Source organism: Ovis aries, chromosome 23 (genome assembly GCF_016772045.2).
Source record: "Ovis aries strain OAR_USU_Benz2616 breed Rambouillet chromosome 23, ARS-UI_Ramb_v3.0, whole genome shotgun sequence".
Lineage (NCBI taxonomy): Eukaryota > Metazoa > Chordata > Mammalia > Artiodactyla > Bovidae > Ovis > Ovis aries.
The window spans coordinates 42,686,834-42,701,108 of NC_056076.1; the positions used below are offsets into that span (position 1 = coordinate 42,686,834).

General features: G+C 49.1%; 1 protein-coding gene and 1 long non-coding RNA gene across 3 annotated transcripts; one reads left to right on the top strand and one right to left on the bottom strand.

Annotated features, from left to right (window-relative positions):
• Window positions 1–277: 277 nt before the first annotated feature.
• Window positions 278–1,438, bottom strand: LOC105604488 (uncharacterized). Its single transcript, XR_003586653.3, has 2 exons — window positions 577–1,438; window positions 278–486 (listed from the first exon to the last, which is right to left on the bottom strand). It is a non-coding gene; the product is annotated as an uncharacterized LOC105604488 (long non-coding RNA).
• A 184-nt stretch (window positions 1,439–1,622) lies between these two features.
• On the top strand, window positions 1,623–13,657 carry NAPG (NSF attachment protein gamma). Of its 2 annotated transcripts, none has more exons than XM_042239278.2 (12): window positions 1,623–1,949; window positions 3,552–3,619; window positions 5,307–5,438; window positions 6,199–6,216; window positions 6,878–6,908; window positions 7,875–7,984; window positions 8,093–8,159; window positions 8,435–8,505; window positions 9,568–9,646; window positions 10,544–10,623; window positions 11,063–11,192; window positions 11,564–13,657. In XM_042239278.2, the coding sequence occupies exons 3-12, from the start codon at window positions 5,413–5,415 to the stop codon at window positions 11,705–11,707; spliced, it is 756 nt and encodes a 251-aa protein (XP_042095212.1). In that variant the 5' UTR covers window positions 1,623–1,949; window positions 3,552–3,619; window positions 5,307–5,412; the 3' UTR covers window positions 11,708–13,657. The 2 variants fall into 2 exon arrangements, with proteins under 2 accessions (XP_042095212.1, XP_004020559.3); XM_004020510.6 differs by having other exon boundaries at window positions 1,623–1,723; window positions 5,307–5,391.
• The last annotated feature ends 618 nt before the right edge of the window (window positions 13,658–14,275 follow it).

Genomic DNA, 14,275 nt, shown 5'->3' on the forward strand with positions numbered 1-14,275 from the left:
GAAGATGCATGTTATTTATTATTTTTTTAAACTTCATAGAAAAAAGTCGTGTTAATATTTTAAATTATATTATTTCAAATTTCTTAATTGACATTTGCACAAAATATAGCCACATGAATATATTCTCCTTGCAAGAGAGTTAAACTATTATAATTTAAGGCTAAAGTCCTTTTTACAAATACACCTATGGGATGCGGTATTAAAAAGAGACTTTTCACAGGGTGGAACTAGGTCATCTCCAAGCAGTCCAACAAAATACAGAGTAGGACTCCACGAAGCCAAGTCAGTAGGTGGTTTTATTCCCTTTTATTCAAAGGGAACAAGGGACTTCCCTGGTGGTCAGTGGTTAAGACACTGAGCTTCCAATGCAGGGGGAACAGGTGCAATCTCTGATTAGGGAACTAAGATACTTCATGCCACGCTGTGCAGCAGTTTCTTCTCCGTCTTGAGTGATGCTCATCAAGAGGACTGTGCTGGTTCAAGCACCTGCGAAAGTGACTTATGTTGGACATCAATACTGTAGATCGTCCCAGCTCTACTGCACTCAGAGCTCTTGGGCAGCACTGCATAACTTACCTACAACATAGTGAGAGCATCGCTTTTATGTGAAAAGTTCAGTAAGAAAGCAAAACCGAATTTGACCCTGTCATCCAATGTCATCATCTCTTTTGTTTGGGTACTTCCAGGTTGTAAAAGCACGTGCACGTAGTGCCACCTGGTGTTCCTAGGCGGAACTGCAGGACACAGAGCCCACAGGCCTCTGACCGCAGAACCTGAGAGAGGGGGGAGAAAGCCACTTGACAGCCCGCTTCAATCAAACCTAGTAAACTCTCAAGCCCAACTTTCAAATTATTAGTGAAATTTCAAAAAAGCCCCATATGCAGTAAAGTTCACTGTGATTTTTTCTTTAAAAACATTTGGAAATCTATAATCCGTCCATGCACCTAAATGGGCGTAATGTGAGTTATTATTAATACAATACACTTGACCCTTAAACAACATGGGATGAATTGTGTGGGTCCACTTATATGCTGGAACCACCGTGAGTCGTGGGTCGGCAGCTGGTTTGCTAGTATTTCTGCGAATCCCTTGCCCCCGACCTTCAACCGCTGCGCACTGATGAGCATCAGCCCGTGGTTACCCAGCAGTGACCCGGACGCACAGTCGAGTTTGCAGATTGACTGACAGACGTTTGGCCCAGATGTAGGATGAATGATCCAGACTGTTCCGGCCGAAAAAGGAAAGGAACAGATCGCAACGCCCACGCGCATTCTTGGGAGAGGGAGGTGAGGTCCACCGGCGTGGGGTCCGGCCTGTTGCACTCCCTGCAGACCTGCCGTGGTTAGAACCGCACCTGATACATAACAGGTGCTCAACACACCTGAGCTCAACCCCGGCAATAGATGCACGAACCTCCTTCTCTACCCACCGCGCCTGCGCAGGAGCCACGCGTGCGACCATTCCGCGCGCTCTGCGCCTGCACAACGTCTGCGTGCATAACGTCTGTCTGCATAGCGCCTACGCGGCTTCCGGGCCGCTTCGCTGCGCTAGGTTTGAGCCCTGTGAGCCCCGGTAGTACGGCGGCGGCGCCGTCCCGGCCTCCTCTTCGGCGTTCCCACGCCCACTCGGCGGGCTCTCGGCCTCCACGTCAGGGCCGCGCCGCGGAGATGGCGGCTCAGAAGATAAACGAGGGGCTGGAACACCTGGCCAAAGCAGAGAAATAGTGAGTGAGGGGCCCAGCGCGGCCTTGGGCGAGCGCCGGGGTCGGCGCCTCCTAGGCCAGTCTGAGTCAGCACCAGGTGGGGGGCTCTGCCGCGGGGGCGGAGCCGGGCGGACGGGGTGGGGCCGCCGCGCCCCGGAAGCGCTGCCTTCCGCCGCCGGAAGTGGGCGTGCCTTGGGCGGTGGGGGCGCTGCCGGGTCCGAGCGCATCTCTCTGTATCTTCGCGCAGGTGCTCCTGGTTCCTGGCTCTTTGGGCAGTTACCTGGCCCAACTATGTTTTAAAATCTCTAGCTTTTCCCAAGTGTAGCAACAAGATGACTTAACGGATGTGTCTTGTCTTTGGTGGAATTTTAAAAGTTCTGGTGGACAATGGGGCTTCCCAGGTGACTCAGTGGTAAAGAATCCATCTGACAGAGCTGGAGACGCGGTTTCCACCCCTGGGTCAGGAACCCTGGAGAAGGGAATGGCAACCCACTCCGGTATTCTTGCCTGGAGAATCCCAACGACAGAGGAGCCTGGCCGGCTACAGTCCATGGGGTCACAGAGAGTCGGACACGACTGAGTGCGCGCGAGCGCACACACACACACGGTGGAAAATATAATGAGGACTTCGGGGTAGGGATGGGGATTAGAATTTTGCTTTATTGCGATGCTTTCTCAATTTTGTGGATTAGAGTAGACAAGCTGCATTTTAACCGTTTTGTTTTTCTTAGCTTGAGAGTTGTTTACAAATTTGAACCTTACAGTAGAGTTACACAAACATAAACTTTAATTGGCAAATTAAAAGGAACACAAGAAAGGCTGAACGTCTGCAGGCTATAGGGGCTTCCCCCTCTCTCAGTTAAGGTGCCCCCCTGATTCCTTGGCTTTCACTAACTGAATTCAGAATTTAAGATGGTGTTTTATTTAGCAATTCTTATGCACACCCAGTGTTCTTGCCTGGAGAATCCCAGGGACGGGGGAGCCTGGTGGGCTGCCATCTATGGGGTCGCACAGAGTCGGACACGACTGAAGTGACTTAGCAGCAGCAGCAGCAGCAGCATGCATACCTAAGTTTGACAGTCACAGGGTTAGTTTAAGCTGTAAGTCTGAAGTTACAGAAAGCATCAACGGAAAGGACACGGAGATGTGGGCTCAGGATCGATTGGCCTGTGGTCCTGGAGAGCAGCTGCTCTTGTTCTCCAGTCCCGCTCTCCTCCCCATGTTGCCCTGCCCTCTGGTTGCCCTTGCTGTCCACTGCAGCTCATTGCAGACTTCCTGCTGCCGCCCTCTGTCCCTCTGAGGGTTTGTCTTTCTGGCCTCGCTCTGCAGTCTCCTTGGAGGATCTTAACTGGGCGCTGGTGTGGCCTGTGTTGATGGCTCAGGTTATCTGTGCCTCTCCTGAGCTGCAGTCTCAGGAATCCAGCTGCTCACTGCGGTACCTCGACTGTCCCAGGCTTTAGTGCACCTCAGGGCTTGTTACACCCTGGATGCTGCTGATGCTACCCTGTTTCCGGTTCAGCAGGGCTGGGGGAGGCTTAACAATTCATACATTTCTAGCGAGCTAGCAGCAAATACTGGCACTGCTCGTCTGGGGACCAGGCAGTGATTACCTCAACTCTCCTTGGATGTTATGTAGACATTTCAGAAGGGGGAGACCATGTCTGTGACAGTGGGAGGGAAAGTGATGAAGTGTGTCCAGGAACTTTGGATGGAGGTAGACTAATGGGGACTTTCCAGTTGATGGTTCCCCTCTCTCCCTATTTACAGACCTACAAAGTCCTTACAAGCAGGGTTCTGACTTAAGAATGTGGTTGATAACTTCTGTTAACTGTATCTTCCTTTCATTTAGCCTGAAAACTGGTTTTTTGAAATGGAAGCCGGATTATGACAGCGCTGCTTCTGAGTATGGAAAAGCAGGTATCTGTGACAGTTGTCCTGCCTCCTGCAGTGTGTTATGTTGGTCTCAGCATAATTCTCACTCTTAGTGTTTCCTGTAGCATCTTAGTTCTTAGAAAAAACAACCAAAGACCTGCCCAGACCCTGTGCTTTTCTAGGTTCTGTTTGCAGGTGTCTTGAGTGCCGAGTTGCAAACCCGGCTGCGTCCCTCTCCCATGAGGGCAGACTGTGGGGTGGGCGCAGCTGTGGGCTTTTAGCATCATTAGCGTGTTCTTGAAGTGCAGTCAGTTCATACTATATACTTCCAGGAGTTGTCATACTTTTCTCCCAGCTGTTTCTGAATAAAGACTTTTTTGGTTCACTTTGTAAAGCGCGTAAGCCTCATTCTCAGCAGTTGTTTGTGCACAGCGCGTGTTAGCCTCTTGTTCTTTACAGCCTTGGTCAGAGATGTGCTGATAGTTTTTCATCCAACGTTAAGTTTATAGGCATATTTTAATATCTTGGTTTGCATATAAGATAAAAGCAGTCTGAAATTTCCAACAGAAAGAGAACTTATTACAAATTCAGCATTTTCAGTTATGGAATGACAGCTTTCAGCGTATCTGTGATGATTTTGGACATAAAGCATAGTATGATTTTGAAATAGGCTGAACACGTTTTATTGTGTGCTTCTGCGGTGGTTGTGATCACATGTGTTAGCCTTGGGTAGAAATCACCTAAGAAATCTGCTTTTAGCAGACTTTAGTTTTAGTATATCACCAGGAATAAAGAAGTCAGAAAAAATTAAAACTAATTGGCACAATGTAGGATATAGTTTCTAGAGAATAATTATTAAAATAATTACAGGTTCACATTTTACATGGGTTTTATGGACGCTTCATACAAGAATGTTTTTGTAACTGGAGAGCATGACATTTTGCAGATCTCCTCCATAAGGGAAATTTAACATGAAACTGTTCTATATGCATCTGAGACCATTTCTGCTTTCAGAAATAAGTACTTCCAAGTCAGATTTTCCTCTTAAAACATTGTTTGTTTTCTTTAAGGGATTATGCAAGATACATTTCATCAGTAAAGTTTTATGACAGCAAAATGTAGAAATTCAGGGATAAAATAGTTTATTGTTTGTTTATTTTCAGCATTTTAAGATAATTTTAAGAGTGTTTTTAGCAAGTAATATTTTCTTAAAGCAGTATACTTTTCACTTATTTGTAAGCAACACTTCATGAACTTTCCAAAGTCTATAAAATAGTAATTAAAGATTGTGCTAAAAAAGATTATAAAAATATTGAGTGTGCTTATTGGACTTCAGTTTCAAAATAATTTAAATAGAATAAACTATAACTGAGTACCGTTTCTGTTGTAAACTGTGAAACTGGTGAGGAAAGGAGCTGTCTTTGTGATGACGCCTGTTTGCATTGTTGCTCGATTGATGTGATCTAAGTTCTTCAAAGTGTACGTGCTGGTGTTAGAGTTAAAAAAAAAAAACTTTTGAAAATACTTGTAGATTATTGATAACCAAAAAAGTTATAAGCAAATGGTGTAGAAAAAAGTAGTATTTATAATTTTATGAAATTTCCTAAGTATTTGATTGTTAAGTTTATTTTCTAATACCTTACATATCATGCAGATTTCAGTAGTGATTCATTTGAGGTTTTTTTTTAAATGATGGAAATAGAAAATCTGTTTTTATTTTCCTCTGTTTCAGCTGTTGCTTTTAAGAATGCCAAACAGTTTGAGCAAGCAAAAGACGCCTGCCTGAAGGAAGCTGTGGCCCATGAGAACAACAGGGCGTATCTTTTCAACCTTTGGAAATGGTTATGAGTTTGCTGCCTGTGGGGTACAGTGCTGTTAGCTTAGAAGCCTCTTAGAACAACTCTGCATGTCTAAACTCTGAAGGTGGTTTATGGAGACTTGATCGTGATCCACACTGCTTTGCAGAGCTGCCTTGGAGAGTTCATTGATTCTGGATTTGCTCGATGATGGTTTTACTTGGGATGAAATGAGGGAGATGCAAGAGACAGGTGCTGAAAAGCGAAGAGGTGGTGCAGGTCGACAGAGAGGCCGCTGTGTAACTATTTTCAGAGGATAGTCTTCCTAAAAAAAAATTTGAAAGAAAGTTTTTAAGTAGTTGAAAACAAATTTTCCTGAGGTATTTTATAATCTTCTTGACTAAAAAATGTTCGCTTTACTTCACGTGCAGATTACGGTTATAGTAATCTTGCATTTTTAGTAAAACATCAGATTAATGCATAATAGGAGTAGCTTAAAGATCTGTGTGGTGTTTTGTCAGTGTTTTTGTCAATTGCGTAGGTTTTAGTAGACATCCTCAGGCATTAAATGATCTCTTTACCTGGTTGACTCTGGGAGATGGTGATGGACAGGGAGGCCTGGCGTGCTGCTATTCATAGGGCCGCAGAGAGTTGGACACGACTGAGCTACTGAACTGACTGAAACTGACTTACGTGGTTTGTGGAGTTTGCCTTTTTGAACAGATTGGGGCAGTGATTTAGTTAGCCTTGCTTTTTAAAATAATGGATCTTTAGAAACTGGTTTGTTTTTTTTTTTCCCTTAATTGTGACTTTATTACATCTATTCAGCCTTTTTCACGCTGCCAAGTAAGTAAATTTCTTTTATGTGTTCATGTATTTGTAGGTTATTATGTTTTAAGTGTTGCTCCGTTCCCTTAGGTCAGTAAATTTTTCCTAGTTATAAGCCCAGAAATAGTGAATTCATGTGTACTGCTGTAAATAAAATAGTGCTTTACATTTGTTTCAGTCTTCACCTGAACCTTAAAAATGAAGTCACTCCTCACTAAGATATTCAGTGTTTAAATCACCATCATATTTTTAGGACCATTTTGTTTACTAACCTGTGAAAAAACAAGTGAGTTAGAAACCCTGTTTTTCCCCTCTTTCTTAATATAGCTACTGGTGCCTGTTCAGAGAAGCAGAAAATTTTCTTTCGCTTCTGAGGAGAAAAAAATATCTGTTTCAAAACTTGGATTTAGGTTTGTCAGGTAGAAAGTCAGTTAGCTTCTGTGAGCTTTACTTAATTTTGCATTGGCAAAGAGAAGTCTCTTTACCTTAGATGCCTGCTGTTTCTAAGGTATTGTTGCCCACATAGATAAATGGAAGAAAAATTTCGTTGTGTTGTAACAAGGGCCTAAAGTAAGTATGTATTGCCTGAGCCAGTTTAAACTGATGCAACTTCTCGTGTCTGGTAGGAGGTTTCTCCTCCCATCAGGATCTCATCTGAGAACTTGTATTCTCTCTGCAGAGCATACGAGCAAGCCGGCATGATGCTGAAGGTCAGTGACGTTGGGGCACATCTGCCCTGTAGGTAAAATGAGTTATGGTTTGTAGTCTTAAGGACGAGACCAGCAAGTGTGATATCCTCAAGGATTTGTCAGCTTAGTCAAAGATGAATGGGCAGGTTTGAAAACAAGCCCTGCAAGGTCAGCATGGAGATGCAGTGCGTCAGCCTAGAGTAGATAACACCTGTAAACTTTACACCTCACTTTTTCATGATTTTTTCCAGTTTTTAAAAAAGGTTTGGATTGGGGATGCTAGATGTATGGCTCACGTGATGCTGAGACTCAGTTTACTAGTAAGATACATAGAGTTACTCTGTTGACGGCACTCAGAGTAAGAGGGTTGCAAGCGCAAGTGCACACAGGGGTATGGCTGAAATGGAGGAGGCAGGCCTGGACGTGCTGGGGGTGGGGAGAAATGCAGCTACCAGGAGTGGGTAGGTCCCCACAGCTGCCACTCTGCCCTGCTCGCCAGTGCCGTGTGGGGGCATGAGCCTGCTGATGCTTTTGGTATTTTAATATATGAAGCCACCAAAAGACCTTCTATGGGCGTGTCTGATTATGAGATGCAGATGGTTAAAGCACAGTGACCTTGGAAATGAGACCCAGCCCTTGGGCTCCTGGTTTGCGGCCTGGTTCGCACAGGCCTTGTGTGTAGCAGTCACTCCTGAGTATTCCAGGAACTGTAGCTGCTCAGGAAACACTGAAGAGCAAGTGGGCTTCTCCTGTTTGTGTAGTTTCTCTGAAACCCCGTGAAGGACTGGGCTCTGCAGGATCAATTGGTGTGTTTCTGGTTTGGCAGAAGGCAGCCTGATGGGGAGAGTGACCTTGCAAAGGCGTTTCATTTTCAGTATGTGTATTGTGTCATGTTTTGGGTCTTTTGCCTTCTCCAGTTTCAGATTGTTAATTCTGTATTTTTTAATTTATGCATTTACTGCTTTGTGCCCTATTGTTTGCCTAAAGGAGATGCAGAAACTCCCAGAGGCTGTTCACCTGATCGAGAAGGCCAGCATGATGTACCTGGAGAACGGCACCCCAGACACGGCCGCCATGGCCCTGGAGCGGGCCGGGAAGTGAGTGTGGACAGGGGCTCCGCCTGGGAGTCTTTTTGTTTTGATGAAAGTCCAGTGAAAACAAGTTTTCTGTTTCGTGTATAAGTCAGGTATTCTTGTTTCATTTAGGCTGATAGAGAATGTAGATCCAGAAAAGGCTGTGCAGTTATATCAGCAGACAGCCAATGTGTTTGAAGTAAGTGAATTTGTTTTCTCTAAGTAGACTTAGACTGTTTAGTTTCGTGAGAAACACAGCGGCTACTTTGAAAGCTCACAAGTGAACTCTTCTTCTGTGAGCAGTGAGATGGGTTCTAGTGGCTTTGGTGTCACTGCCCCCACTTCTCCCAACCCTGTCCCTCCCCCATCCCCTCCCCCCATCCAGTGCTGTTACTTTTTAATCAGATGATTGTTGGGGGAGGAGAAAAATTCCTGCCTTAAAGCCGCCCACGCTCTCTTCTGTTGGATCGACAGAATGAAGAGCGCCTGCGGCAGGCTGTCGAACTCCTGGGGAAAGCCTCCCGGCTGCTGGTGCGCGGGCGCAGGTACGTCTCACACCACTGTGCTCCTGTGACCTGTGACCTCAAGGCCATGTTTAGGCAAGGGCTTGTTGATCGTTCGGGTGCAACCCGGGGCGCACCAGGCCCATAATACAGCAGCACCTGGGGTTAAACATGGAAAGGCCTGCTGCTGCTCTAAGACCTGGCTCGGCTGCTCTAGAGACGGCTGTCTGGTCTGTTACCTGGGTTGGGGGGAACGTCGTGATGTCTCTGGGGAACAAGTATCTGTAGCGCTCACCCAGGAACGTGGACGGATTCCCGACAGCCAGACAGTGTCATCACACAGGTTGTTTACCATTTTATCCTTCAGACTTAGTACCCACACACAGCATGAGTAGCTGGATCCCAGATAACTAGGATCCTGTAGAATTTCCTTGTTTTTACTTCACTGCAGTTTAAGCTTAGTAACCTATCTCCATTATTAATAAAGCTATGCAGAGGAGAATGTGTGCGAGTGGACAGGAGAAGGTGACTGTTGACGATCGTGGTGTCGAGGAGGACGTTTGCTCACCGCTCCCTGGCTGCCCACTCTGTTCCCCCTCCCCCATCACTGCTTGTTTTGGGCCCCAGGAGCTGTCAGGGCCTGACGAGGCTGGCGTGGGCGCTTGAGGATGCGGACACGGTGGGGGTCGTTCTTGCAGCAGCCAGTGCTCCTGGGGCATCTGCATGGACTTCCAAGGAAGGAGAGGGCTCTGTGATGGTGGAGTCAGGCCTGGTCTCTCCAGGGCTTCTCACAGCCGCTCGCAGAGCAGTTAGTTGAATCTGATAGATGCTCATTATTGGATGGTCCTTACCAGACCCGACTCCCATATGAAGCAGCCTGTCCTGAAGTCCTCTTGCTCTGTCTGCTGGGGGTCGGGGAGGGCAAGTCAGATGCAGTAGTCACACCGACTTTGTGGAGCTCTCGGAGGGCGCGGGGCGGTGGCTAACAGAGCCCGATGCCACCTTCATTTCTCTAGAACCTGTGACGTCAGACACGTCACACCATGGTCTCTGCTGTGGGGCACTTAGACCTGCCTTGTTCAGCATTTCTTGTTTTGTCTTCAGGTTTGATGAGGCGGCACTCTCTATTCAGAAAGAGAAAAACATTTATAAGGAAATTGAGAATTATCCAACTTGTTATAAGGTATGCTTTCAAAGTGCTTAGTTTTGGCTTTTCTTTGGACCATATTGGTATAAGTGTGCCTGAGACCGTGTTCTATGAACATTTGTTAATTTTTTAAAGTAATACCTTCTGGACCTCTGTTTTTGGCTGAGATGGAGTAATCCTACTGTTGCCTCTCTCCTGCTGGTCAACAGCCAGCACTGCTGGGCAGGGCACAGGAGACAGTGCCCTGAGGACTCTGAGCATTGAGCGGGTGGGAAGACTTCTGACTTCATGTCCCCTCTGCCTCTTAGCTTCGAGAGAGGCACCCCCCATCTTCTAACCAGAGGGTCTGGGGAAGAGGCCCCCATAGAAACCCTGTCTCTACAGCGGGAGGAGCTAGGAAAAGGGGCCCAGAGAGGAGGGCTGCAGGAGGGGGCTCCCGAGTGTGTGTGCATGTGTGTTTCGGGGGGTCGCCAGGCCCAGAGCAGAGGGGCTGAACTAAGACCAGAGCCACTGCCCAGGAAGCAGACCTAATGTGTGGCCTGAGCCTGGGATGGTGGGCGGGTTGGTGCAGGTGCCACAGGCCAGTGACTGGACAGAGGGAGTCAGGAAGATGTGGCGGTTGTCAGAGAAGAGACCCAGGTGTTGGCTCAGCAGATCTAGACCGTGAAGTGGCTGTGACAGCTGCTCCACGCGACCAAGGGCAGCACTGGTGGAGCTGTAGATAGAGGGACTTTTTTTTTTTTTTAATAGAAACTATAAATGAACGAAATGAGAGTTTTAGAGCTGAAACAGCGAGGTCCGAAACCCAGTAGCGGATGGGCCTCATCTGAAAATGGAGATGAACGTCAGATGCAAACCAAGTCACATTGCAGGTGTCGTGGAATCGGCTTTGGCATGGATGTGAACCTGCCCTAACCCTCCCTTTTGTTTCAGAAAACAATCGCCCAGGTCTTGGTGCACCTGCACAGAAACGACTACGTGGCGGCTGAGCGCTGTGTCCGCGAGAGCTACAGGTGAGGCCCGGCCGTGCGCCCTGCTGCCCAGCTCTGCTGGCGCGGGTGGCCCTGCCCTCAGAGGCGGGGCTTTTGTTTTCCGTGAAGTTCAGCACAGGGCGAGGACATGGCGAGCCTTTCAGCTTTTGCAGCAGGGTTTTTATGAGTTGGGTTCTTTGCTGTTTTTCTCCTGGTGCTTCTGTGGAAGTGAGTGACTTGAGTAATTTTGTGATGTTTGCCATATAAGAAAAGAGAAAGTCCTCAGGTGTATGTTTCAGGAAGGTCAGGATAAGGGGTTTTCTCACAGGTGATGTGAGCAGCCTGAGGCCAGGCCCCCCGACACCTGGGCCCCAGGTCCTCTGCTGGTAACCGTCCTGGGCGTGACCTGTGCTCGTATGTGATCAGACCTGTGCGCAGGGGTAGGTGTGTGGGGCCCACACCCATGTGTATGTCCCGGCAGCATCCCCGGCTTCAATGGCAGCGAGGACTGCGCTGCCCTGGAGCAGCTCCTGGAGGGCTATGACCAGCAAGACCAGGACCAGGTGGCCGAGGTGTGCAACTCGCCGCTGTTCAAGTACATGGACAATGATGTGAGTGCCCACCCCGCCCCCTGCCCTGGCCTCCGCCCCCTCCCCTGAGGCCGACACTTAGAAAGGAAGCTCACAGGGAGCACGTGGAGCAGGTATCCTGTGGTGACACCCCCCGCTCCGTCTGCGGGTCCCTCTCCAGGTCACTGAGTTTCTGTCAGGCTCATGGGGTCTTGGGGCCCCTCAGGCAGTGGCCACACTGGTCAGGGCCCCACCCTGCAGCCCAGCGGTGTTGGGTTTTATGGCGGTGTTTCCCTCCGAGTGGTGTCCAGGTTTTCAGGGGGCAGAGACCAGGCCTTGGCACACAGATGAGAGCCGTGGTATCGAAGGTCAGGCCCGGATGTCTAGTCTGAGCTGCACTTTGTCATTGACAGTATGCAAAGCTGGGCCTGAGCCTGGTGGTCCCAGGAGGCGGTGTCAAGAAGAAGGCAGCAGCTCCCCCACAGGCCAAGCCCGAAGGCACCGCTGCCCCCGCCGCCGAGGATGAGGAGGACGAGTACGCAGGGGGGCTGTGCTAGGCTCGGCCCTGCCGGCATGACTCACCCCCAGACTCCGCGGAGGGCGGCCGGACTCACGGTGTCCTGGCTCTGATGCTGTAAGACAAGTCTCGTTCCTGGTTCCCGGACCACTGTTCTGCCCCGTGCCTGGAAGCATTTCCTTTCTTTCCCTGACAAGAGCTCTTCTCAGACACCAGCAGGAATTAACAGAAACATCCCATCACGTCATACGATAGCTGATTTTAAAATTGGCAAACCCATTTCTCGACAGACTTGTTCTAAACAAAAGGGGTAACACGCATGGGCAGTTTTTTCTCTTGGGCTCGTGTCATTTGTTAGAAAAGTTGTTTGCATTTTATTTCATAATTGCTGCTAAAAGTGAAGTTTACTGGTTAAACAAAGTAATATTGTAAACATTTGTTTTCATAAGGAGATTTATGCCCCGTAATAATTAGAGACATTTAAGTTATTAAACCTTCAGATGGAGTGTGGGCCAGGAGGCTGTTCTGAGCCTTACGACGTTACTTCTCCCAGAACAAGACGCACCTGGAGTGTCGTGTGGGTGCCTGAACATTTTGACGGTGGCCTGTCCCAGGGGCCCTGTGCACATCTGCAGCTCTCCCTGGACCGTGGGCATTCCCTCCTAGAGCTCAGCGACAGGTCTCCTCACCCGCCAGCCTGTTGGCCGGCCTTAGTCCCGCAGACCTGTCCTCCCCCTGAGGGCCTCAGCTCAACGTGGAGGCGCTCTCCGTAAATCTCCCGCATGTGGCTGAGAGAGCAGGACTGCCTTCACAGGCGGGGTGCTGGTGTGCGGTTCCTTCCTGGCCTCTCCTGATGGGTTGTCTTCAAGGTGTTCTCTGCCTGAGCTCAGCCTTCTCTCCTGGTGGGAAGAAGCCCAGACCCTGCAGTGCAGCTGATGCCATCCACCTGGCCTCCTGGGCTCAGGTCTGCTGGCTTCCCGGGGACACAGAGGCAGTGTCACGGGAGGACAAGGTCACCCTGAGCTCTGGGAGAGTCCAGGGAGTGTCCTTGCAGGGCAGGTGGGCAGTAGATGAACTCTTTCTGGAAGGTCCGGGTCAGAACACTAACGAACATCCTCCTCGAGTGCTCCCCTACCCCCCAACCTGGCACCCACGTGGTCTGTGGGCAGTGGCTCCTTCCAGCCCTTGTTTGGGGACACTGGTCTCAGTAGCATTTGTGCTCGGTGATGTGTTAATAGTGCACACTTGTCCTTGCTGCTGTGCCCTCCACATCCAGCCACCCTCCAGGAGTCACCTTAATGTGCATTTGAGCTCGTTCACAGCCATCTCAGCAGATTCGGCCGCACCTAGAAGATGCTCTCAACTGCATTGTGTAGACTGTTATCCAGTGCAGCCTTGGAAGAAAGGCTTCACTTCTCTTTTCCTTCATATTAATAGAACAAAAATGCGTACTGAGCCGGGGGGTCCTGCAGGGCTTGGGGAGTGGGCCTTGGAGGCTTGGGGAGTGGGCCTCCCAGTGCAGGGGGCTGGAACCTGGGCATCCCTGACTACCGCCACCCCACCCCCACGGGTTATGGTACATGCGGGGCAGGTGGCTGTTCCCGACATCAGGGTTTCCTGCCTGGGGTCTGGCGAGAAGTGTCTCCTCTTCCTGCTCACAGAAGCTGTTCTCCTTGGGGGTGCTCAGGAGCAGGGAGTGGTGGTCACAGCAGGGAAAGGTGTCTGAGCTCATGTGGTCCCTTTCCCGGAGAGGGTCCACATGCGCGTTCTCAGAGCCCAGCAGTCCCTGTACTGTCCTGTGTGAGTGAATCAGTCTGCAGAGTCTAATATATTGAACTTAACTGTACATATGCAGAGTGTGGTATTTGTGTATGAAACTGTGCTTTATTCCTGTTTTTTTCCAGCTTTGATGAATAATATTAAATGTTATGGAAATGCTGATTATTGCTTCTATGGGAAGATAATTACAAAAATAAAATCTGAAACCATGCAGGTGTGGTGGTTCTTTTTATTATATTTTATGCTTGACTTGTTTCCTTTTTCCAAAGATACATTGTCAGCTACTGCCAGGCGCCCAGCTGTCCCAGACAGCACATTGCTAGACAGCAGTGTGTGTTCTGGTAAGTCGTGCTCTTGGGGGTCCTGAGGCCCCACCTGGGGGTTACTGTGACCTCGGGGAGCTTTTCAGGGTGCCCGTCACCAGTGACTGTCAGACCGTGCTCTCTGGCCTCAGGGAGGTGGGAGCCTTCAGCACACTTCAGTATATCAGGAGAGTAGTTGTTCCATTAAGTGAGGAGGTAAGGAAGCCAAAGTGACAAGGTTGGCATTTAATACCTGGTGTGCACCCTGGTTACCTGTGGACTCACATGACATCACTCAGATGTTTCCTGAGTGCGACTATGGAAGACCCCTATGTAATGCGCGCCCTGCCCTCCTGAGGGTGGGGGTCGGTGGGAGGATTTGGCCCCAGGACGGAAGTTGGGGCAAGATCCTGCAGGACACCTTGGGGGCGGGGGTAGCCACAGGTGAGTGAGCAGGGCAGGGAAAGTCCAGGGGAGATTGAGAGGTGGGGCCCCTCAGAGCTGAGGCTCCGAGGCCCAATGCCTCC

Bases quoted from the DNA above. Each gene is read 5' to 3' on its own strand.
- NAPG (XM_004020510.6), top strand. From the start codon at position 1,668: ATGGCGGCTCAGAAGATAAACGAGGGGCTGGAACACCTGGCCAAAGCA. The intron at 6,909-7,874 runs GTCAGTGACGTT...GTTTGCCTAAAG, and splicing joins AAGCCGGCATGATGCTGAAG to GAGATGCAGAAACTCCCAGA. The intron at 9,647-10,543 runs GTATGCTTTCAA...CTTTTGTTTCAG, and splicing joins ATTATCCAACTTGTTATAAG to AAAACAATCGCCCAGGTCTT.